This window comes from Echinops telfairi, unplaced genomic scaffold (assembly GCF_000313985.2).
Source record: "Echinops telfairi isolate 266 unplaced genomic scaffold, ASM31398v2 ScPeMD7_7436;HRSCAF=8474, whole genome shotgun sequence".
NCBI lineage: Eukaryota > Metazoa > Chordata > Mammalia > Afrosoricida > Tenrecidae > Echinops > Echinops telfairi.
This window is the reverse complement of record NW_022111336.1, coordinates 1,137,917-1,163,200: the sequence shown is the minus strand read 5'-3', so window position 1 is coordinate 1,163,200 and position 25,284 is coordinate 1,137,917. Positions and strand designations below refer to the sequence as shown.

At 37.9% G+C, this 25,284-nt stretch overlaps 1 protein-coding gene across 1 annotated transcript in view; it reads right to left on the bottom strand.

Annotated features, from left to right (window-relative positions):
- LOC101638954 (interleukin-1 receptor accessory protein-like 1) overlaps positions 1-25,284 on the bottom strand; it is a 1,156,451-nt gene that overhangs the window by 270,168 nt on the left and 860,999 nt on the right. Inside the window, exons 5-6 of the mRNA XM_045298667.1 lie at positions 14,359-14,545; positions 10,194-10,347 (exon numbers count right to left, since the gene is read on the bottom strand). Coding sequence (XP_045154602.1) covers positions 10,194-10,347; positions 14,359-14,545 — 341 coding nt within the window. The remainder of the gene's footprint in view (positions 1-10,193; positions 10,348-14,358; positions 14,546-25,284) is intronic.

Sequence of the window (25,284 nt, the reverse complement as noted above, 5' to 3'; positions counted from 1 at the left end):
AAAGATTACTAATGTGATATTTTGGCCTTCTTTTTCTATCATTCAGTCTACGAAAAAGAGCCCCGGGACACACTGAATTAAGTGTTGGGTTACTAACCAGCTCTTCCCACGTCCTAGCAGCTCCACAGGAAATTGGTCAGGCAGTCTGCTCCTCCAAAGATCTGCAGACTTGGCAATCCTGTGGATCAGTTCTACTGTGATCTACAATCTCACTATGAGCTAGAATTGACCCGATGGCAGTAGGTAAACCTTCACTATCTAGTGAGTATGTTGCACTTACAGCACCTCTCAATAACCACACGTAACTAGTGGCTATTTTATTGAGCATCACTGTTAGAATTGTCCATTTTGTCAATAATTAACTTATCAGTCCATCAAAGAGTATTTAGTAGACAGCTATTCTCATCTCCCAATTGAGTTTATTGGAATGAATGTAAAAGAATTAGAAGTAGTCAAGTGATGTTTTCTTTTTCTTTTTCTTTTAAGGAACTTTAGTAGAATTACAGATGGTGATTAAATTAGTTTGATGCATAGTGCCTAGGGACAAGAAGTTTCCAAACACTACAGTTGGTCCATATTAGAGGGAACAGAGGAAGAAGAGTCAATAATAGGAGTAAGATAGGGAACATGCGGAAAAATTGCCACTCTGAAAAACTTGCCATTTGCCTTGAGACCAGAAGAACTGAACTAGATCCAATCTTACTCCATGGAAGCCTCATTGTCAGGCACTTTAAACTGCTCTCATGCTTAATGTTTAGTTCCCTCTTCTTTTTCTTTCTTTTTTTTGGGCGGGGGACACCTGGGTTCTCATTGTTTTTAACTTTCTTTGAAAGTTCAGCTGTGCATTCAAATGGTCTTGTAGTGCTGCTCTAACAGAAATACAAGTAGTTTAGGAGGCTGTTACTATCCAAGTCAATGGCAATTCAGGATGACTCCATGTGATATAGAAAAGTATCTCATAGAATTTTCTATGCTGTAATCTTCAGGGGAGCGAATCTCCTGATTTTTCTCCCTTAGAGCCTCTGGGTGGTTTCAAACCTCCGACATCTTGGTTAGAGAATGTGAGGCTAGAAGTCTGAATTCAAAGCACTGCCTACAGAGGGTGTTTTCTCTCTCTGTGGGCTTTGAGGGAAGGCTCTTGTCTGTTTTCAGTTTCTGTTGCTGGTTTCTCTGGTGATCTTCATTTGGCCTTGTATCTGATTTTGTCCATCGTGCTTGCTTGCTTCTGAACCCAAGCTTCTCCTTTCATGTTCCAAAAACGAGTGGCTTAAGGCATAGCCAACACTGAGAAGCCCTTACTAATTGAACTAAGAAAACCTTGTTCCCAAAGGCACTTATATTCACGGAGATAGAGATTAGGAATTGCAGTTTATATTTATAGGGGTGATGGGAGGCACAATTCAGTCTGCAAAGGCGTGCTTATTCCATTTCATCTAGCATTCTTGGTTTTATGGCAGGGGTGGGAGACATCTAATCAACAACACTTTTCAGAAATGAATTTCTCTTGTTTCTCAAATTCAAAGAGCTGTATAAAGTGGACAATGAAAAGATTGCTTATTTTCTAATGTAATTTACTAAATCTACTAGAAGAATAGCAAGTACTTATCAAATACTTGAAAAAATTGAAAGATGAATAAATTGAAGTTTTCTGGGTTACATGAGACATAATAAGTAAAAATTCAGAGAAAATCCTGGTCCACAGCAAATACTTATTATTGCTTATGTTCATGGAAATCATGTAATAAACAAGGTCTTATCTTCCCCACGACCACAAATTTCAACCTTGATCTAAATACTTACCTATTCTAAAATGCAATTTTTCCTTTTTGCAATTTTTCTTTTTAACAATAAAAGTATCATTCAAAATTATCTCACATTAATGTTAAATACTTTCTTGAATCATACCTTTTGGGAGAACTCATTCAATACACTGAGACAAAACAATAAATTAAGATAATTCGTGTCAGCTGTTTCCATAGAGTTTCCATTAGAAATAACTCATTAGATGGGTCTTTTGCTCCAGGGATTGAACATGAAGGATTAGTCACACTGATTAAACTCAGCTTCACCATATTGATTAGCTTTATTCTCTTTTAATTTTTTAAAAAATAGAATTGATCTAAATAGTCTTCAAATTGCAAAATATGACAGATTTTACTTATAAAAATAACTAACACTGAAATATGCTGCATTTAATACAAGATGGTCATTGGGGCATCAATGCTGGGATGTTATCAAACGCACAAATAATATCTGGAAAGACGTCTTACGAGCAATTTCATCAATCCCTGCAAACTATAGTTAATAAGGTACACTTCAGCTTATGAAATAAATCAACAAAAACTATTTTTTAAACAGGTGATAAAAGATATCACTTTGTGGGGAGGAAAAAAGGTAATCACCACTTCCTAACCAAGCTAACCCACAAATACACCATTTAATTACATCAGTGGCAGAAGGATTAAAAGGCTCATAGTAAAATGTGTTTCAGTTGAACTTCAATAATAAATCTTTCATGCGATCAGGAGAGTTAATATGAAAACTACAATGCATTGCTATTAATTATCCTTTGGAGTAAATCAGAGATTGAAGTTCAGGAAATTAAATTTTATTCCTAAATTTGTCATCATGATGTTTTGTGACCTTGATAAAGCCACTTAACCTTTCTTTAGTTCAGCTTCCTCATCCATAAACACAGAAGGAAGATGTACCTCTTCAAAAGCATGCATTCAGCTTACAGCTGCTTGAAATTGGTTTAAATATATGCTCCCTTTAACTCCATTACAAATGTTATACTGAGTCTTAAAAAACTAGAAAAACTACCATGATCTTGCAGTAAGCCCTGTATTCTTTTTGTTTTCTTCACTTGGCTGGTTTTCCTTCCTTACTAGGCTTCTGAACAGAACATTGTTCTCGCTCATTCTTACATTTAATTGAGAATTTTTTCATCATATCACTCTTTCACCATTGCTTTATGACTTCATGCTCCAGCTTTAGAAATAAAGCTGGCTTTTCAACTTGCCACAATCACAAGCAAGTTGTGGAATGGAAATATGGTCAACATTTTATTTTTCTGTTTTCTTTTTCCAGTTATTGGGAAATGTTTTGACCATAAAGGAAACAAGCCAAAGTGATAATCCCATAATTTAATCATCGCTACTGGAAAAGACAGTATTGCTCCTTTTCTCTTAAAACTAACAGACAAAAAATGTGCACACCATAACTAAAGTCTGTATTTTTTGTCTGAACAGCTCATGTTATAAGAATGGCATAACTGGTCTCATTTATTTAGGAATTAGTAGGTCTCTTATGAAGCAACTTTAGGCATGATATTTTCCCTATACTCACATTCCTGCAAACAATCAGGTGTAGGATTAAGGTTAATGTTATAGTCAGAGTGTGAGTTAGAGTGTATACAAGGAGACTGAGGGTCTAACAATTGACAGCAGCACAAATGGAATCATTTGTTACATTTAATAACAACAATGAAATTTATTTTCATTATGTGTAATCTATAAGAAAATTTTATGGTTATCAAATTATAGTTTATAATCTGTTAGAAATAATATATTTAGGAGAATTAAGGGACATCTGCTGTTCATGTTGCTTTGAATATCTTTTACTCTGCATTGGAATCTCACATTTTCCTTCGGGGTAGCACTTTTCCCCTCTTTTTCAGTCCAGGTAGGAGTGGTGGTACTTGACTCAAATTACCCTTAACAGAATATTCTATTCCTCCAAATTCAGGGACCGGTTTTGGGATGCTTATATGATTTGATCTAAAACAATAAGATATATAGGTGGGAATTTTTTCTCATGTAAGCACTAAAGGAACTGCCTTGGCTGGAGGTCTTAAGCTGGTAAAACTCAGCCTATGGCTGGTTATTATATAATGGGGGATTCCAGAGAGAATCTGGAGGATAGTGTAGCAGTTCAGTTTTGTTTCAACTTGGCTAGGCCAGGATAAAGAACCATTTGGCAGTGAAGACTTATTAATCCCCCAAAGCCTGACCTAACACAAAGTCATCATAGCCAATCAGTTGTAAAAATATAACGGTGGGATTTAACACCCTTCCTCTAGTCACAGATTTGATGAAATCAATGTAAAGGACATTTCTTTGATAGTGTGGCCTTCTTCCAATATAAATAGACACAGTAGAAAAGCTTGCTTGCTTTTTGCTGGGTCTGAATACTGCATCTGGCTCATCGACCTCCATTTCTTTGCATGTGGACCAATGGGTTGCCATAGTGCCTGTCTACTCTGGGAATAATCAGTAGCCTCCCATGTGGTCTGCCAAACATGGATTCATTTACTTCTGAAACCACAAAACTGACATGGTGTCCCTGGATTTATTCACCTCTGCAGCCATCAGTTGATTATTGACAATCTTGGGTTCATCCGTTATATGACTGAAAAGAACCCTCCAGCCTTACTTCTGTCCTATGGACATGGAAACTGCTTGGACTTGAACTTGCCTTCCACAGTTGTGTGAGTCGTTTTATTAATCTACATTTCTCTCTATCTATAAAAGCATCACACTCTTTGCTTCTCTAGTGAGCCCAGCCTAAGGCAGATAACATAGGTCAAAATTTTTGAGACTTGATAAAGTTAATTGAAACCCTGACTTCAGCCATGCACGAAGATTTCATTTCAATTATGTGAACTATTAATTTTCATTTTGTTTAAGTCAACTGGAATTATGTTTCTGATATTTGCAATTAAAATTCTCAAATACCAGGAATGTCAAAGTGTTCTGACTTTTGTAGTTGTGCTGTCAGTCAACATAAAATCGACAATAGGTCATTCAATAGATGACTGTGCTCATTTAGAAAAGGGTACAGCAAACAGCTGCAAAAGATGAAGACATGTAGTTTCAAAAAACAAAGAGACCATTCCCAGCATATATAAAGAGCTAGTATATATTTATATGAGAAAAAGGAACACCTGTTTGGACAAACATTATAAAAGAAAAATCAGAGGTCAGTTGAGTTTGGAGTTTGGGGAATTCGTCAATACATACTTTCCTAAGTGCTCAACTTCATTTGTAACAAAGGAAATGCAATACTGCAGTAGTGTATACCCATCAAATAGGCAAACACATGTCAAATGTTGACAAGGATGTGGAAAAATAGAAATATTCATATGCTACTGTTAAGAATCTTTCTTGGTATAAACATTTTGGAGAAAAATTACTATCTAGTAATTTGGAAGAAGGGGTCCAAGAAAATATATATACTTTTACATTATTCAGTAAAACTATTTCTAAGTAAAAAGTCTACAGATATACATGTTCCAGGACATGTACACTCACATACACACACACACACACACACACACACACACACACAAGTTAGGTGGTTAAGGACAGCATTACTAACATTAGCAAAAGAATTGTAACACCACCAAATGTCTATCAATAAGCCATAGGAGATTTATATACTGGAATACTAGAATAAAGGAATAATGGATAATGTACGCATAATACACAGATAAATGAAATAACATGGGTGAATAGTCAAACTATAATTTGATTTTAAGAAGCCAGATATATTAGAATTATATACATCTGGGTCTTTATTTATGTTTCATATACAAGAGAGCTATAAATATACTGCTTAGGCATGCTAGTACAACTTAGCATCTAGTACAACCTATCAAAATCATAAAAATACATATCACAACAATCATGATGGTGGTAACCACTAGTGGGAGGAAGTGGGTTATTATAGTAAAGAAAAATAGGGGCTTTTTGGTGCAGGTAAACTTGTCCTAGTTCTTCCCTTCGTGGAGTTCATTTGATAATCTGCAAAGAAGCTGCATATTTCAATTTCATATACATTTAAGGGAAAGGGGGCAGAAAACTGCACAAGAGCCTCCATGTCTTAGTGGGATTGAAAAACAGAACACACCTCAAGAGCGGGAAAGGGTGCATTCCTTTAAATGTAGAGAAGAGCTATATAATTGCATACTGCACAGCTTTATAGGGTCTTTTACATATACACTTTTTCCAATGGCTTAAATCAAAGAAGAGATGTCTTCTACTAAAAATCTACTGACTTTTACCCAGAAAGATATCTATGGAATACAGAATTAAGAATAAAGTGGATCTTAATGCATTGACGTATTCAAAGCTAAAATGAAGCAGATTTGTTTTATTCTGAATTTGTATCCAAAAGTTTAATTACAGGTAGGCACCTATTATGACAACTTATAAATAAATATATAAATGAAACAATTTAATATATCGAAGGTGATGTTATTTATATTATTTAACATAAAGAGCAATACAAAGCAGAAATATTACACAGGATATGAAAAGAAAAAGAAAAAAACTCACTGCCATCAAATCCATGCTGACTCATAGCAACCCTATTAGCCTGTAACTGTGTACAGGTGTAGAAAGACAGGAAGTGAAAAGGCTAATGTTATATCTCCACTTTGCCAAGCATGATGTCCTTGTCCAGTGTGGTAGTTACATAATCTGGTGTCAATTTGAGAGGATTATGAATGAAGGGGTGGCGCCTGGCCTCTCAATCGGATCATAGACAATGAGGACCCTGTGAGGGCATGGCCTTCTCCTGAGAATTCTGGGAACTCCTGAATTTTCCTCCTTGGAGGTGGAAGATACTTCTCTCTCTGCTCACTTCCTGGGAGACTTCCCTGAGGAGAAGCCACATGGACCTACCCTGATGCAGCCCTGGGTGCTAGAGAAGCCACGTGGAGACCCCTGCCAGCACTGAGATGCTTACACCACCACTGGATCCACACACTTTCTACCCATTGGCCTGTGATCATCCTGCATCCGGCGTCATTGCATGTGTTTCATGAGTCTGAAGAAGACTTTATAGACTTGTATCAGACATATGGGCCTAGAGTCGACTGGATAGGGATGCTTTCTTAATGTACAATAACCCTTTATATAAAACACTCTTTTATACACAAATGAGTTTCTATGGATTTGTTTCTCCAGACTTACACATCCAGGGACAAGTCTCTCCTGATAGCACATCCAAAGTATGTGAGAGGAAGTCTCACCATCCTTGCTTCCAAGGAATATTCTGGCTTTACTTCTTCCAACCCAAATGTGTTTGTTCTTTTTGCAGTTCATGGTACTTTCAATATTCTTTGCCAGCATCATGACTCAAATACTGGAATGGGGGTACTAAAAAGTGCCGTGGAGGCATGTTTCGAAAACAAGGTAACATTTGAGCTGTACTTAAAGAAAGAAGAAGACTCAGTCCTGCGACAATATGGAGAAAATATGACACAGCATGGGTTGAGGGGCCACAGGCAGGATCATTTGGGGAACAGTAAAAGCTTTAGTGGTACTGAGGCTTGCAAAAAAAGCAGAGGCTGGAGATCATACATGGAAGACAAAACAGATGTCTAAATTATACCCAAACTATAGGATAAGTTTAGTATCCCTTTTATCATGATGAATTTTCTGAACCACTACTTGCTTACTTAGAAACACAGTTTTGATAAGGTCCCACTGTTGCATGTACATTTAGTCACCTATGGATCCAGAAATTTCCTATTCTCATCACATATAGGATACTTTCTTTCTTTCTGGTTAAAGAAACATTTGAACACACTTAGAAATATTTGTTTATTATCCATCAAGGAATTTCTACTAAGATTCTACACTTTCCATAATATCTACATTGAGTGCAATTTGACAATGATATATAGAAAAACTAACAATAAAGCTAGCTATACAAGCAATCACCTTTGTTTCTTTACTGAGGGATGTAACTCAGGGTCTAAGAATGGTACTTTCATTTGACCACAGGCAAATGAAACTGTTCAAGTGTCACATTATTTAAAGCAAAGTTAAGCATAAATATATCTTGTCAATAGACCTGTTATTAATATCTAAAATGCATCTTAATACATGCCATTGTTAATTCTAGGACATGTAGGCTCTTCTTCATCCATAATTGCCTACACAATCTTAATAAACACACCTTAATGACTTATTTGTCCATTATAATATCACAGGGAACCATAGCTAGAGCGATTAGCAGTGTTCATGACAATCAGTTCAACAAAACATTTACTTAAATATGTTTTTAAAATGATTATGCTTCCTTTCACTATGAAGAAAATCAAATGATTTTTTGGAGAAAAGCAATTTCGAAAAGCATATAGACCTGGGTAACATTTGGAGGAAGAGAATTCTAGTCTCGATGCTAAGAAATAGTCTCAGACACGGCACTTTACCACTTGGGACGCAGTTTCCAGTTCCCATGAGATTGTCTTTAACCGGCTCTTACTGGATAATGACTTAGAATCCTAGTCTTTCTAAGAAGTAGGCTAGATGTGCTTACTGCTAGGAATTAAAATATACCCCTCAGAAAATTATACTGACATTTTAACCACTGAGCTGCAAATGTTGAAGTAGGACTTTTTTATGATAATGAAGTCTTGCTGGATAAGCACAGTCCTCAATCTAATCTCTTCTGAGTGGTACTTTATTTGACCGAGCAGAATAGCCGCAGACATACGGGAGAAGACGGGTACCACGTGAAAACACATCTGCAAGCAGCTAGGGAAACCAAGACACGCTTTCACTGGAGGCAGACACAAGGACCTTTCCTTAGAGCCCAAACGCAGAGAGAGATCCTGTGGGCGCGCCGAGTTTAGAGTCCTAACCTACAAAATAGTGAAACAATACATTCTTGTCCTTTTAAAAGCCACACACTTGTCTATTTGTTGTTGTTACCGCAGCATTACTACCTAACTAAGACACCTATTGAGGTTGATCATGACAATGCAGGGAAACAAAACAGAACAAAGCACTGGAAATATTTTTCTTTGAAATGTAAAATAGATCTCTTTATTTTAAAATTCATGCACCTTGAAAAATCCACTTCTGTGCATATTGGGAGCAAAAGATCAACAAATTTCCAGGTTTATTGGACAGAAATCCTGAATGTAGGCAGATATATATTTTCCACCGGTGCATTAAAATGACAAAGGAGTAAAAAAGAACAAAGGATGGATTTTGAATTTCTATAGAGAAGCCTATTACACTGCTAAATTATAAACTAAATTACTGTATACTTTATATATGCTCACAATAGATCTATAATATAAGCTAGAGATTGAATCTGTGTTAACTTTTCAACGGTATCATATATCGCAGGCTTCACTTGTTTATTGGATCTGATATTCATGAGAGCTCTTTCTTTGTTTAAATACATTTTATTTCACTTAGAATAATTATTATTCACAAATAAATTCTATGAAGAAGTGTATATCGTGATCAAACTGAAAAATATTAACGAAAGAAAACTTGATACAAACTGTCTACCAATTAGATTGCCATGTGAGAAGACTCTCTCAAAAAAACCTATGAAGAATGAATTTATTTCATAATGTTGTCCCCCCATCTCATGGAAACACTTTTAGAAAGGTGTATTATAAAATAAAAGATGTACAATTATGAATATGATTTTCTTGACAAAAGGATGTATACTTAGCACAATTAAATATTTGGTAAATTGGTTTCACATGTTACCTTATTTGATTCTCATGGATAAGTAAGGCACCAATTATCATTGTTAGTTTATACAAGAGAAAATGGAGAGTCTGAAAAGTGTGGGGACACAATCTAGGCCATGTGGTTAGCGGCTTGTAGATGTTGCTTACAGCTGGCTTTTTAAAATTTGCCCGCACATCTCAGCTCATATAATGATTTGAATATTGCTAAAATTATATTATTTTAAAGCTCATGAGGTTTTATATATATGTATCTATATTAGATTCCTAGAATAATAATACACTAAAGAGAAAAGTATTTATTTTTCTATTTGGAACGAGACAGGAAGACAGAAATCGTTTTCATATATTCCACATCATCACTCTAGAAAATTGCTTCCAAGGATGATATCACTACAAAATATAAGCATAATTTTCAGAAATCGTAAGCTCATTATTTCAAGTACTTTCAAAAGCTTACATTTCTATAATTCCCTGAGCATATTCCCTTCCACCTTTGAAATGCATTTCAGTGTAAGATGATTTAAAAGCCAGGAGGGGAAAAAAAACATCTATAAGAATCCACTGAACCAAATATGGTTAAGATCTTTCATTGCATAGATTTTTAAAAAACACATGTATCATAACATCTAAACTTAAAAATGACACTTGAATTACTTGCAAATGTAATATTTAAGTGAGTCATTACCTGTCACTGTTAATTCAGTAGTTCTTCTCACAACGAAGCCTCCGTATTTTAACTCACAGGTATAATTTCCGATGTCATCTTCTCTGACCTCTCTTATGAGCAGGGTATCTCTTTTGAACACAATACTTGGCCTCCATGATTTTGTCCTACACTCCTGCATGAAAAACATTAGAGCTTGGTAGTGCATATCATAACTGAAACACCGAGAAAATTATCTTCTTTACTAAATCAAATTACACTAAGCACATATTTTAAAAGGACTAAGGGATTTTAGGTGCATACTAAAATTTTTCATTTTGTATTCAAATATCTAAGAAGCCAGGCATCTGAATAATTTCTATTTGAACAGAGTTTTTTTTAGCACAAGTCAATGTATTCACTTTTATGATTAAACAAACCAAAGCAAGTTTATTGACATTGAGTAATTCTGACTCATATTGACCCTAGAAGACAGCGTAGAGCTTCTCTTTCAGGTTTCTGAGACTATACATCTTCACAAGAGCAGACAGCCCCATCTTTCTCATTGGAAGTCCTAGTGGGTTTGAACCACTGACCTTACAGTTAGCTCACTACACCATGAGGGTTCCTTACCTCTCTCATTAGGGTTTCTAAAACAGTTAGGTATTGCTTAATTACGTATAAGAATAAGGATATCATATTTGGAAGCAAATACTTTATTTACTTTTTATGATTTTGAAATTAACCATTTTGCTTCCAATACTATGAAGAACAAATTATTTCAGTACAGAGTGAAAAAAAGTAGTTAATTCTACAGAGGATAATGCTTCTATTTCAATATTTGAAATATGTTAATACTGCCTTTAGAAAAAATCAATTTCCCTGTAGAATTTGCATTTTGTAGTTCATTTAAAGAGCCAACATTGATATTCAAGTCTTCATGGTCCCTTAAATATCTACTTTCATTGTTGGTGATGGGCCTCCCAAATTATGGTGTTTGGGTTATAATGATGTTGGCTCAGGAGATTTCTGTTTTTGCCAAAACAGAAGTCCACTTCCACTAGCCAGATTTCAGATCAATAGAATCAGTAGAAAAAGTGCTTTAAATCCTTTCATGCTTTTCATAGGTAACATTATTTCTAGAGAATGTTATTGCCAAATAAAATTTTTGCAGACAACTTTTTTTTTATTATGTGGCTCAGTGACTTTGTGAAAGTGTGGGCGAGAGTAATTATCTAGTTATTTTGGACCAAAATATACATTTATACACATATGTTTATATTAGATGCATAAATTATTACTTTTAAATGACTCAGATATTGACATTTTGAAGATTACATGTATTTATATATTTGTTGTCCTATGCTATTTAGATTAAATAAAGACTCATCGTAAATCATTACTAATACATAACGTTCCATTTGCATTAGGCTACCTTGAAAACACTATGCTTTAGCAATATAAAATAGATATTTAGCTATTAGATTAATCTTTAAATATTTCTACTTTAAGAAGTTGCCGTTAAATATCAACCATGAAGGTAAGTAAAAAATATGGTTACAAATATTAGAAACCGTGATTAAACAAAGATATCAATTTGTGAAGCTCTTATTATTTTTTGATATCCTCTATATAGCTCTAGATACTTCTGAAAGTGGTGTGTCTGTCTCCCCAACCATCACCCTAATAATTGTGTCTTCTTTCATTTGCACCAGGTTCCAGAGGTCACTTTGGGACCCCAGAGGGACTACAACCCTGTCCCTTGTCAGTGTTCTTGGAATCTTGGGAACAAAAGGAAATATGAAGGGGAACTAGAAAGGCCACGTGATGGATGAGTTGAGATTTCTCAACAAAGCTCTCATTGGAGAGCCTTGCTACTCTCCAAAGATGACTCTGTGTGCTGTTAGGATGAAAACAAAGTCCTCGGGACAACTTCTCAGACATTTTTCTAATCAATGCACTTCTCAATTTTCTTAACATTTCTTCATAATAAGGCTCTGTGAATATCCTGTGTCCTTTGAGAAAAATATATCAAAATTGCCCTTCGGGGATTTCCCCTGCCACTTAAAAAAAGGAGGCAGTTGGTATAACTTTCTGAGCTGACTGCTGCTTTGAATTTAAGTGCCCAGCAGATCTCTGAGAAGCTACTGCTTTGATTGGGCCCCTCGCCCCTTTAAAGGCACCCTATTGAGACTAAAAGGATCCCTGGAGGCATAGTGGTTACACATTGAGCCACTAACTGCAATGTCAGCACTTCAAAACCATGCTCAGTGGGAGAAAGACAGAGGCTTTCTCTTCCCATAAACCCAACTGCAGAAAGGCACAGGGCAGTTCGAACCTGTCTTATAGTGTCACTGTGAATTGACATCAACTCTACAGCAGTGAGTTTGGTTGTGAATTTTATTCAGATCCAGACAAGTGTATTACTGAGAGAACTTGTCTGCAGCCATCAACAGACCACAGAGACATGTTTAAATATATTTTGTTTGGAATAAACCTATAAATATATAAATTGAAACCTTCGCAACAATACTTTTTTTACTTACCCTCATATTTAAAATCTAGAAGGTTAGGTTGACGCTGAAAAAGAATCATCTGAAAAGTTGAAAGATTTTTAAATTCCACATATACTATATCCTTGCCCATCAGTCCACCATTGCTGATCTTAAGGTCAATAGGATGGTGGTGATGGGAGCAACAACTAAACGTCCAATCATGTTCTTAAATTAAGGGTGAGAGATTGTGCGTGTGTGTGTGTGTGTGTGTGTGTGTAGGCTTTCATCTCAGACGTATTGAAATTATTGCAAAAATGAGAAATGATATACAAGTTTTAAGATCAACTTATCAACAAACAGCTAAAGAATTGTCTATCTAGATGATGACTGTCCACATATGAGTACTAGACAAATATCTTTGTTCTTTGAGACCTTGGGTCAAATTCCCTTCACATCTCTTTCCTCTGAAGCAGCCACTAAGGTCTGCTCAGAGAATCCAGAGGGTGGAATACTCAAACAAGTGAGAAAGAGAAAGAAAGAAAGAAAAAACATTAAAAAAACCACGCAAAAACTTCTCAGTCCCCAGTCCAGTAAGAGAAACCAGTGCGGTTAATATTTGAATGCTGTTTATTATGTTCTTGGATAAAAGAACAACAACAAACAAGAGAAAGGGAGAGGGAAATCTTTGCATCTTTTTCTTGATAGTCTGAACTCGCCATTGCTCGTTAAATCTTAGAGAAGGACATGTCGATTTTTGCAAAACTTCTTAAAGTTTTGTTTCTTGTTTCATTATTAACAGGTTTTGCACCGATGAGCTATCCACCAGGGAAGGCTCACACTCCGTAGTCTGGCATGGATGGATCTAGCTACACTGGGGCCCAGCTGCCTAAAGGCCTGCTTCCAAGGAGCAGGACAAAGTGATTTTAAACCAGCCCTCTTTAAACCATGGATAAAATATTCTGCAGAGATGGTCATAGCATCAACATAGTAACAGCGGGTGTGAGTTTGGATAGTTTACACTTTTGAGTACTTTTCTAACAAAAGTTTTCTCTCTTTTGCCACGTCAATAAACTGAAGAGTATTTCATATATAAAATTTCAGTAAAAAGATATTGATGTGATAAGAAGAGCAGGGACTGCACCATTTTCTTCAAGTCTAAACATTTCTGGGGATGTGTGAAAAAAAGTTACTCTAACCCTATTGCTATACTACTATAAAATTTAACCAGATGCTAATTCTTTAGAATGTGTGCCTATACTGAAACGGATTACAGCATGAGCAAAATTGCATATGGGAAACAGAACCTTCCAATAAGAACTACTCTACCATTTGTCAAAGAGATAAATCAATTTTTCCCTCTCTGTGTGGGTGCATTTTGTATTGCTAATATGAAGAACTTTGAAGTGGATGCTTAATTGTGTTTTAGCTTTAGAATTATCCATCAAGACTATAATAGACTTAGAAGAACTGTCAATATAAACAGACTATAAGCACACAGCTTATTATAATGTACTACCAACACACACATTGACTGAAATTTATCAAAGTCATAGGCTAGGAGATTTTAATGACCCCCACAACTGGCTACATTATTATAGGAAGGAAAATCTTGCTCTAGATCATATTCATTAAAAAGCTGTATTCAATTTTCCCCAGAATGAAATGCACATTCCCTTATTCACGGGCAAAATAACCCCCCTCCCAATTCATACCTTGTACCAAAGGATTTCAGGTTCTCTGGTTGGTAGTAAAAAATCCTCAATGTCACGACATGAAATTTCCTTGCTTTTGCTAAGTTCAGCTTTTTCGAAGTATTTCATCTTCGAATTGTAGCAGAGTCCAGTGTCATTTTCACCGACTGTCAGCGAGATGGATACTTTCATACAGTAAGTGGAGTTTCTGTAACAAAGCAGAATACATACGGTGGCTTCAGGAGAACTTAAAGCCAGTGCTGCCCAGGCAGCATGTTTCATTCATTTCAAAGAAAAACAAAGGAAAAGCCCCGTTTGGCTTATTCCACAGGGCTCTCTTGTCACCCAGCTACCTAATGCTTGATCCAGCAAAACCAACTATAAATGAATTTTTATTTGCTGAGGGGAAGACTGTGTGCATTATCAACAGGTGTGACTTGATAAACTTAAAAGAGAAGTAAAATATCATTGAACAATTATGCATAAAAGAAAGGCAGGAATAGTCCCTACTCAACTCATAGCACCAACTGTTTTAGTAAGTAGAGAGGCCATTTATGAGCCTGGGTCTATGATCACAAAAAACCCACCTCACTGCCATTGAGTCCATGCTGACTCCTGGTGATCCTAAAGGGCAGGGCAAAACCGCCCATGTGGGTTTCCAATACCTTGACTGTGTGTGAGAGTAGAGAAGTCGTCATTCTCCTGCTGAGTAGCTAGTGGTTTTGAATGGCTGACTTTGGGGATCATAGCCCATTGCCTAAGCTCTATACCACCAAGGCTCCTCAGATGGAATGGTACTTAGTCATGGAGACAAGAATGGAGAGGTCACTGTCTTTACCCTTCTTTATACATTTGTGCCAGAACCTGTAGGCCAGATTGTCAAACCACTGGAGCATTCTACTGTATTATGGAAGGATAATTCCATCTTGACAGGCAGATTTGATAGAATCAGGTCATTAAATCAGCAGCTCATTTTTCTCCATGCTGGTTCCTAAATCAAGTTTACTACGTAGAATAAAGGAGCATCAAAATTATGTTCAGCGAGCATTTTGGAAGAGTTGGGGCCATCAGGAGGTTCTGTTCCACGATTTGTTTGTCTCTGGACACTTAATGAGCACCCACACTTTGTCAGTCACAGAGGTAGACACGGAGAATTCAGAGAACCACAAAGTCTAAGATGCCAGGCTTAGACAAGAATTCCACATTTTTAAGTGCCCAAGTGTGTGTTTATGTAGTTGGTCATAAAAGTCCTGGATTTGAATTTCACTGCACTCTAACCTTGCAACTCCAGGGAACTCCTTTCATCCTATTGAGTCTCCGGTATAGGACAGGAACAACTATTATAGGGGATGCTGAAAGGGAATAGGCTTAGCCCATCCTAGATTCTCAGAGATGGGGTTTGGGCCCGCTTCTGCATCTATGCCTGTGAACTGCATTTTCCAAGTCCTCTTTATTCAGCCAAGATGTTTGACATTTAAGCAGTTTCTCTGTTAAGATGATTAATTTGGATTAATGTTGATATGACAGCATGAGATTGGTCAGGAAATAGCTAGGCTATCCATTTGGCTTTATATTGGATAAGAAAAAAATGGTTCTACACAATTAGCTTATATTTTTAATTATATATATATTTACCTTTAGCTTTGTATACTAATTAATCTCGCAAATTGATTTAATATACTTAAGAGAAGAAACTACTGGCCATTAAATGAAGTCATGTTTGAGAAACGCTAGATGGAATGATCTTTAGACAGGTTAGCGGGACTGGCTGGCCCCATCTTGTGGCTTTGGTCCAATTTTATGTTTGGTTTAATTGAAAAAGATGACCAACATCCTAACACTCAACCATGTTATATTCAGGAAACAAACAAGCTCCAATATTCTCTGTTTTTAACATCGGGAATCCTCTTTTTGTTGATACTGAGACAGGTTTGCAGGGCTGGCAGCCCTCTTCTTTGAAAGGTCTGTGCCAGTTCAATCAGAAATTCGACTTCTACCTAGACAAATAATGGCTTTTATGATAGACAGTGTGGCACTCATGGTGCATTTCTGGACAATCAGTTTGCAGGAAATCAGCTGCTGTCTCTGTAAATGGTAATGTTTGTGGTATGCATTGTGATATTCAAAGTTGATTAGAATGACTTCAAAACAATTGAGTCAATTCAATAGCCTGAACATGTACAGTGACCACCACCTCACCAACATGGCTTTCAAAGACCAAGCATCTGACCTAACTATGCAGGTGTGACATCCCACAATCACTGTTGCTCACCAGTATCAGAAACCCTTGCAACATAATTCTTCTTGAAGTTACTGTTGTTAGCAAAGCCCTGCTTAAATGGATTATTTTCCTGGGAATCCATACCTATCCAGTGAAATAAACACAGTGTTCTCTCTCTCTCTCTCTCTCTCTCTCTCTCTCTCACACACACACACACACACACACACCTTTATAAACCCTAGTAATGCTTTTGTTTCAGAGGTATAAAGAATGAACTTTGCATAGGCTTTTCCTATCCCAAGTTGCACATCCCTCTCCAAATAATATTTTGCTGGTTTGGAAAATCTTTGTCTTTCCTGATTATTCTTTGTTTCTTCTTATCACTTGTAGCTTGTCTGTGGAATAGTACCCCCAACGACAATCCTGCAATTCCTAAAGGCCAGGACAAAGAATAGGCAGTAAGCAGTTTAACCTCATTTGCTAAGTATTAAAAAGAGATGTATCATCAAAGATTACAAGAAGTCTTGATAAGAAACAAGAAATGGTGAAATGTGGGTTGTTGTAAAGGACTAGGAACAAGAAAGGCTATTTCAGGGAACACTGTGTACAAAGATGTAAAAGCATGAAACAACTGGTACTTTTAAGCAATTGGAAATAATTCGAAGTATAAGGTAGCTATAAAGAAAGAACAGGAACTCAGACTAGAGAGGGGAGCTTGAGCCAGACTAAAGCTGTGTAATCCACTTCAAAGGGGTTAAACTTTATTTTGGGGAATAATGGCATTTGGATTTTGGAGGGGTGTGTATGTGTTTGATTGTAGAGAGGGAAATAAATTGGATTGGAAGGAGGATGAAATGCGTTGAGAAGAATTTGAAAGCAACTGCATTCACGTAGGAAAGAGATTCTGTGGAGAAAGTGCTCCTTGAGATGGAGAATAGGGAGCACTTTAAAATATTTAAGAGCATAGGATCAATATGGTAGTGAAAGAGTGAAAGAAAGACCATAGAGAATTTTCCACGGATGAGTATTTAAAAAGTGAGGCCAATCCTTCCGCATGAAGAGTACTGAATGAAAAAGGAACAAGTTTGAGAGAAAAAGGGAGTGTGTTAAAGTTTAACTCGAGTTTGAGCTTGATCTAGCTGTGCGATATCAAAGAGAGGCAAAATAATCCCCATGGGTGGCCAGCGATATTGTTGATGCATGATTGATTTTACTCCGGTGTCAGCTAGCCTATGCCTTTCCCTGGCTCATTATGGAATTCTCCCCCAACCCCACCCCAGATAAACAGAGTTTTCAAAGTGTAACTGTTGCCTGCCTTAGAATACAATCAAATGGGTCTTAGGAAAATATTATGGGGTACTTTTTTAAGTTGCCCTTGCTGATCTAAAAATAAGTCTGTGAGATTTTATATAGGAGCACTGGTGGCGTAGAGGTTATGCATTGGGCTGCTACCTCCAAGGTAAGCAGTTCCAAATCCCTAGTCACTCCTTGGGAGAAAGACAGGCCTCTCTACTCCGGTAAACCATTGCAGTCTCAGAAAGCCACAGGGGTAATTCTATCCTGCCCTATAGGGTTGCAAAGAATTGGCCTGACTGGATGGCAGTGGGTTTGGTTGGCATTGGACATAGGAAACAAAGAAGAGAGAGAGAGAGGGAGAGAGAGAGAAGGCTGACCTGTGAGGGCCCCCTGTGTTGCATGGTGGCACCCCTCTCCATAAGCTTTTCAAGGACGTGAACTTTTGGAAAGCAGATCTCCAGACCTTCCTTCTCCAGTGTCCCACTTGGGTTTGTAGCCACACACTGAACTATGGCACCACCATGGAGTCCTTCCACCATAAAGAGACGTGGTAAAACAAAATCATCCGTATCATGGGGAGAACGAAAGTTTGTTTCCTTGCCTCACAATTAGAATTCACTGTTGTTTTTTCCCAGAAAAAAATATCTATGTTACTATCTATCTTAAGACAGATGTCAAGAAAATATTTCAGTATTGGAAAAATAGTGATATTTGTATGATGCTTTTGAATTCTTAAAGGACAGAGACCTGTCTAGGAAGCAAGTTGGTGAATTCTAATTTTAAATTTTGTACATAAATATTTCAAATCCAGAGGTCCTAGTTTTTCTTTCTCCTCAAACTATTGATTACTTTATCTGCTGGAGGCAATGGTGTGGGAGGCGTGCCTGACCTCCTCTGGCTACCCAGAGGAAGAGAATCCGAGGACACGTCTGCCTGAGGATGATGCCCATGAGACCGGTCAGACATAGCTCCACCCTCCAGCTTCATTTACCCTACTCTGACAGAAACCATCTCGCCAATGACAGTCTACTCTACTCACCTGTGTTTGATAACGTGTTACAGTTTCCACATAGAACTCGCGGAGAACATTCACAATTATGGGGTTTATTAAAGAAGATATCAGGTTATAAGTCAAGAGCTAAACATTTTAATAGGATAGTCTGGCATGTCTCTTGCACCCTTGGCCTCTCTCTTCCCTGCTCAGGCAACTGTTACAAATCTTCTTTATATACGTCCAAAGGTCACCCTACTCTGCAAGTCAGACGCCTGCCCAAAGTCACTCATTGAATTGGTTGGGCTCTGACTCATGCTTTCAGCATGGCTCCTCTGCTGTGTCTCATGGTCTCAGTGCTGGGGCCTTTGCTGTCCTTCCTGACACTTTAATCAGGGATCTCCCACTTGCTCCACTGGTGACTTGTTTTTCTTAAGTGATTCCTCTATCCTTGCTTCTATGATGGCTCGCTCTTATACTCAGTGTAATGGGAAAAATGACCACTCCTGGAGTTATAGTCTTCTGTACCTTATTTGTGTAGAAGAAATGATGGGGTGAGAATTACAAAGCCTACAGAAACAAGAGCTTTCCCATGTAATTGCACTTCATCCCACTGCTCTATCCCACAACCCTGTATTTAATAGGTGACACGTTTTTTGGTTTGTTTGTTTTGGTTTGTGTTGTTGTTGTGTCTCTCTGTTTAAAAAAAAAACAACAACAGGGCCCAGTTAAGATCAATAATCCCAAAGGCAAATGTTGCAGATTTCAGTTCAATTCCAAAATAGGAATTTTGGAAAACTATGTTATTTGACTTCTTCAACTTCCATTCCATTCTATAAGGAGACCATAGAAAATTGTAAACACCCTGTACGGGTTTTGTGGGAATTATACTTGTTAAAATGCATAAGGAACTTAGAACAGCATGCCAGAACTAACTCATTTTAGGTAACTAATTAGTACATGTCCCTTGGCCCTATTTCCTTTGTATTTTCATTTTGTACCATGACCTATGTTTATTCAGAAGGTAGGTTAGAAAATCTCACCATGGTGACATCTTTCGTTCCCTGCTGTTTTACTTGGTGTCAAATAGAAGCGTGGTCACAGATCTTCCTGATTTCCAGGAGGGATATTGGAGTGAGCTGGGGCAGAATGACTAGGGTGGAGGGATCCTCTGGACTCTTCCCCCAGGTCCTCTGTCCTGTCTCTTGTGAGTGCAACTTGTCCTCTCCCTATAAAAGCAGCTGACAGCTCATCTGCAGAAACGGCCTCCAGCTGAGCACCCCAGGCAGCCTTGTTTGCCTGACTTAGTCCTTAGCTCTGTGAGGTGACTGCTGATTTCAATTGTCTGGAAATGTCTGGAATTCCAGACTCGGGAGGAGGATCTCCAGTATTGTCAAATTACTTGGGATATCGGAATACATGTTTCCTGTTTCTGTGCACCAGGAGGTGATTTACAATGCTAAAAATAAAGTCATATGCAAAGAATGCTGTAGCCCTCTTTACCAAGAAGAGCTAACAGGAACTGGGGAGACATTAGTAAACATCTGATCCCCTCAGAGGGGAATTTGAGCACTCTCAAGGGAAAGAGGGAAATCTGCCATCAACAAATGTCTGGGACTACAGTGAGGTGGCTCCCTGTAATCAAGGAAATGACACAGAGTGGGGGGAGGAGAAAGCTTCTCCAGGGCTTAAGATAAAATCATCTGCACATATTTACTTGGCTTCTTTAGTTTTTCAACAGATGGGCTGATGTCTTGGCAAAATGTTATAGCATGACTGTGGGTGCTAATGTTGATAAAATTTAAATGGTTGGCGAAACAAGACATAGATGTGTGTGTAAAAAAATCATAAGGGTTGTTGATAACCAAGCGTCAACATTGACTCGGCCTTTCCAGTGGTAAAGAAGGAAATATTGCAGTGCAATGAATTACTTGAATATGGCCCCTTTGAATCATTCATTGTCTTGTAATGCTTGAGAGGGGATTATACCCAGAAGGTGTTTTGACTCGCTAAGGGAATTGCGCAGCCAGCAACTAAGTAATGCCAATAGGCGCCTGGGAACCTTGTGGAGGTGTCTCACTGCCATCCAGTCAACTCAGACTCATAGTGACCACATCGGTGAGCGAACCTCCTCTGTGGGCTTCTGAGACTCTAAATCTTTACAGGATGAGAAGCCTTCTCTTTCTCCCATAGAGAGTGGTGTTTTCCAATTGGTAACCCACCACACTACCAGGGCTCCTTATGTGGAGGTAGTATCTAGAGCTCTACAGAGGAGATGGATCAATTTTGCCATTTAGGAATACTGAAAATGAACCATCCTAGAGGCAGGAAGGGGAGCCTCACCCCCACCAGGAAGAAGAGCTGGAAATGGAGCATGTCCTAGAAACTTAGGAGCTCTGGGTGTACCTCCTCCTAGACCCAGGAGGGAGAGAGGAAGGGAGGGAGAGAGAGAGACAGAGAGGGAGAGATTTTAACACCAGAGATGACCTCAGATAGCAAGAAACAGCTGCAGAGAAATGGAGACAGCAAAAATAAGAGCCCGGTGCAAGACAGTACAGTGAGCTCTCTGATCCATCACATAGGGTAACTACTGTCCGTAGGCTGACCCATGAAACAAGAGAGCTGAGTACCTTTGAGCAGGGCGGTTCCTGGTGGAGTGTGTTGCCTTCAGACACTTGTCAACAGAACTAGGCTTGCGATCTCTGAGAAGCAAGAAAGCTGACTTCCTGTAGGCAGAGGCTTACTGGTGGACTTAAGAGTGGAGCTTACACACTGTGTAACACCAGCCCCAGTATGGTAGAGGGCAGATGGCTCCAAGAGGCCCAAGCAGCCTACGAGAGCCTTGTCTTAGGACCAAGAGGGTCACTATGAGTCAGGATGGACTTGATAGCAGCAAGTTTGGTTTGAGTCTGAATTATACAAAACAGCCTAGATACAGAGCAGGGAAGCACAAATTGCAAGGTGGGGTGTAGAGGATTGTGGGTAGACATCTCATAAAGATCATCAAGAAACAAGGATCTTCCCTTACAGTTTACAGAGAGAGATTCTCCACTTTTGACCAGAGCCATGAATCCCCGAATTCAGAGACCTAACTTCTAAACTGTGAGAAAAATAAAGATATGTTCTGCCTAGCTGCGCATTTATGGTATTTCAGTTACAACAGCACTAGGAAATACAGACACACAAACTCACACACACTCTCTCTTTTTATCTATCTGTCTGCCTCCCTGCCTATCTATCGTTTTGTCCAAAGCAATTGAGGGTTATTCACCATTAGGCCCTAGTTTAATAATGTGTTACACACTAAAATGAATGAGGTCTTCTGGAGAATGTAATAATATTATTTAACTTAGATTTTTTTGGAAATGTAAGTCTGGAACAGCCACCTCACAGGTGGAAGGAAGGAAGACAAAACAAAAAAGCTGAATGGGTCTTAAGGAAATGCCATGACTTTTAAAAAGTATATATATACATATATGTCTATGTCTATGTATATATATATATATATATATATATATGAAAATATACCAGTCTGAAAATAAGGCTTCATATCTATACAATAGGTACATTTAAAAGTATGTCCACACATGTATACATACTTATAAACATATACATGTATAGAAACTGACACAAATGACAAGTTTTCAAAAAGTTTATAAAAAATCGAATCAGGGGTTAATGCCATTTATCCATGACTTTTTAAAGCCCCTTCATATACGTGTGTTAATTATTTGGCTTGCTACTTAAAGGATTGCCTGGGGTACAACCTTATAAAGGCTAAACCACAATCAACTCACATCCAATGCAAATATTGGGAAACATATTTGAACACAATCAGGGAACAAATGTATCACACACAAATGAAAATGAAAATAATGACATGAAGTGAATGTTCTGGAAGTCAGGCATCTCAGCAGTGGGCTACTTTGAAATGGATGGCATTTCTCAATTGACCTACATGTAAATCCTCAGAAACTTAAGCATTCATTTTTTATTAATGGTTAGATGGTGGCAGAACTGTGGGTCAACATATAGCAATTTGAGTACATCAGGCAGGAACTAAGACACAAGACTACATACAATTTTGTATATACCTGATTACCACCAAATGAACCCCACAGCCGTCTCATCCATTCCAGTTCACAGCAGCCCTGGAGAGCTGCTCCACAGGGTTTCCAAGGCTGCAAATCATTATGGGAGAAGACAGCCTCATCTTCCTTGCACAAAGTGGCTGGAGGGATTGTATGGCCAACCTTCCAGTTAGCAGCCAATTCTTACTTAACCCATTGTGTCACCAGTGCTCCTTATATACCTAATTAGCTGATAAAATGAAAGCCAGGCTATGGGATCTCTTAGAGAAGCAGAATTTCAGTAATTCTCTAGTGACATCCCTCTGCCTGATAGGTGTAGTGTTCACTGTCTCTTTCTTCCTCCAATAGAAGTACCAATAGCATGATTGCTGTGTTCTGTAACAACGTCGCTGAACAATGACCTGTACAGTATGTTATTCCTCAGGTCCCTAAGGGCAATAATAACACTTTCATAAAGTTTGACAACAGTTTATCATCCTTTAATGAAGTAAGGTATAAGAAAGTTAGGAATTAGGTCAATGCTTTCAAAGGACTAAGTTGCTCTATGTGTCTGTTTTGTGGGGTTGACACTAACATTTGTTGATCATTTTTCCAGTCATTAATTTTCCTTCATAACAAAACAAATGCACAGAACATTTTTGAAGTGTCACACAACTTTGGGTCCTGAAAAGTAACCCCAAAAGTTCAGTTCACTGTGGACCACAACAGAACTGAATTATTCAGAGAAGGTAGTTTCTTTAGCATGCATTTGACCATGGTGTATATTCATTAGTTATAAACATAAAGCATCAGGAATAAAAAAATATCAAGGATAAATTGTTCAGGGACATTCATAAAAGCAATTCATTTGAGTTGTAAGCCTTAAATATACTCAACTTGTAGCTTTTACTTCTACTCTTAAAGCCTCCCACTTTTGCTCTGGCTTGTCAATATTTGTATCACATTTAAGGTGATGCCCAAAGCTATGCATGTGGCCCCTCTGTTAAAGCTTTCCTTTCTTACACACTGTGCTCATAGCTACTAATGGTAATGTGAGATTTGTTTGGATTCGTTTTCTTTTGAAAAGGCCTCTGGAGGACGTATTGATTTAACTGTGGTTGAAATCAGCCCTTGGTGAAAAGATTAGAGCGAGATCATCCGCAGATGCTAAAGCCTGACACTGCTGGTTTATTGCTTTCGTGTTTGCAGTTCTTTCTCTTTCTTTCTTTTTGTTTTGACATTTAACTGAAACATTAAAGACCATTTACAGTCTTCTATTAACTCTAAATTAGAAATATTTATCTTATTTTTGGTAGAAAGTGATTACTCTTGGTGTTGGTACAAATGGTTAAGAGTTTAACTGCTAGCTGGAGATGCCTCAGAAGACTGACCGGGTGCTCTGCTTCGGAAAGGCCACAGCCAGAAAGCCCCTATGGAGCCATTCTGTCAGGACTCTATCCTTTCACTACACTGAAGCACCACACATACTAATTACCTAATCCAAGAAGCTGGGCAATCTGGAGAATGTGCCATCCAGATTGCAGGGAGACATTTACCATAGGTGATATGCCAGGGACACTGCCTGGCTTGCTGAAAGCAAGAAAACTTGAAGCATTATTAGTATTGATAAAGATCAAAGACCACAACCTTCAGTGTAGATTGCATTTCAATATGGAAAAAAAAAGTCCTTACAACTGGACTAACAAGCAACATCATAATAAAGTCAAAAATGTTGACTTTATCACAGGGTTCAATTTCTTTGGATTCACAAACTCTCTGGAATCAGCAGTCAAGAAATCAGACAACATATTGCATTGAGCACATCTGCTAAGAAAGACCTCTTGATAGTGTTAAGAAGCACGGATGTCACTTTGTGGTCCAAGGTAGGCCTGACCCAAACTATGGTGTTTTTAAACAGTTTTATTGACAGATAATTCATGTACCATACAATTCAATCATTAAACATATTAAAATGAGTTATTTGGTTTGAGTGACCATAAAAGGAGGAAAAGTCAAGCTAAAATAGTTGTGCAATAATCATCACAATCAATTGTAGAATTTTTTTTTAATTTTGCACTCATAGTTATTACTTCCCATGAACCTCCCTGTTATAACCCTAAGAAACTATTAGCATACTTACTGTCTCTAGAGATTTACCTATACTTGATTTCATATTTAAAAAATCATATAGAAAACCCCAACATTCGGGAGGGTGGAGGGAAGGAGAGGGAGAAAGGGGGAACAGATGACAAGGTCTACATATGGCCTCCTCCCTGGGGGACGGACAGCAGAGAAGTGGGTGAGGGAGTCATTGGATAGGGTAAGATATGATAAAATAATAATAATTTATAAATTATCAGGGGCTCGGG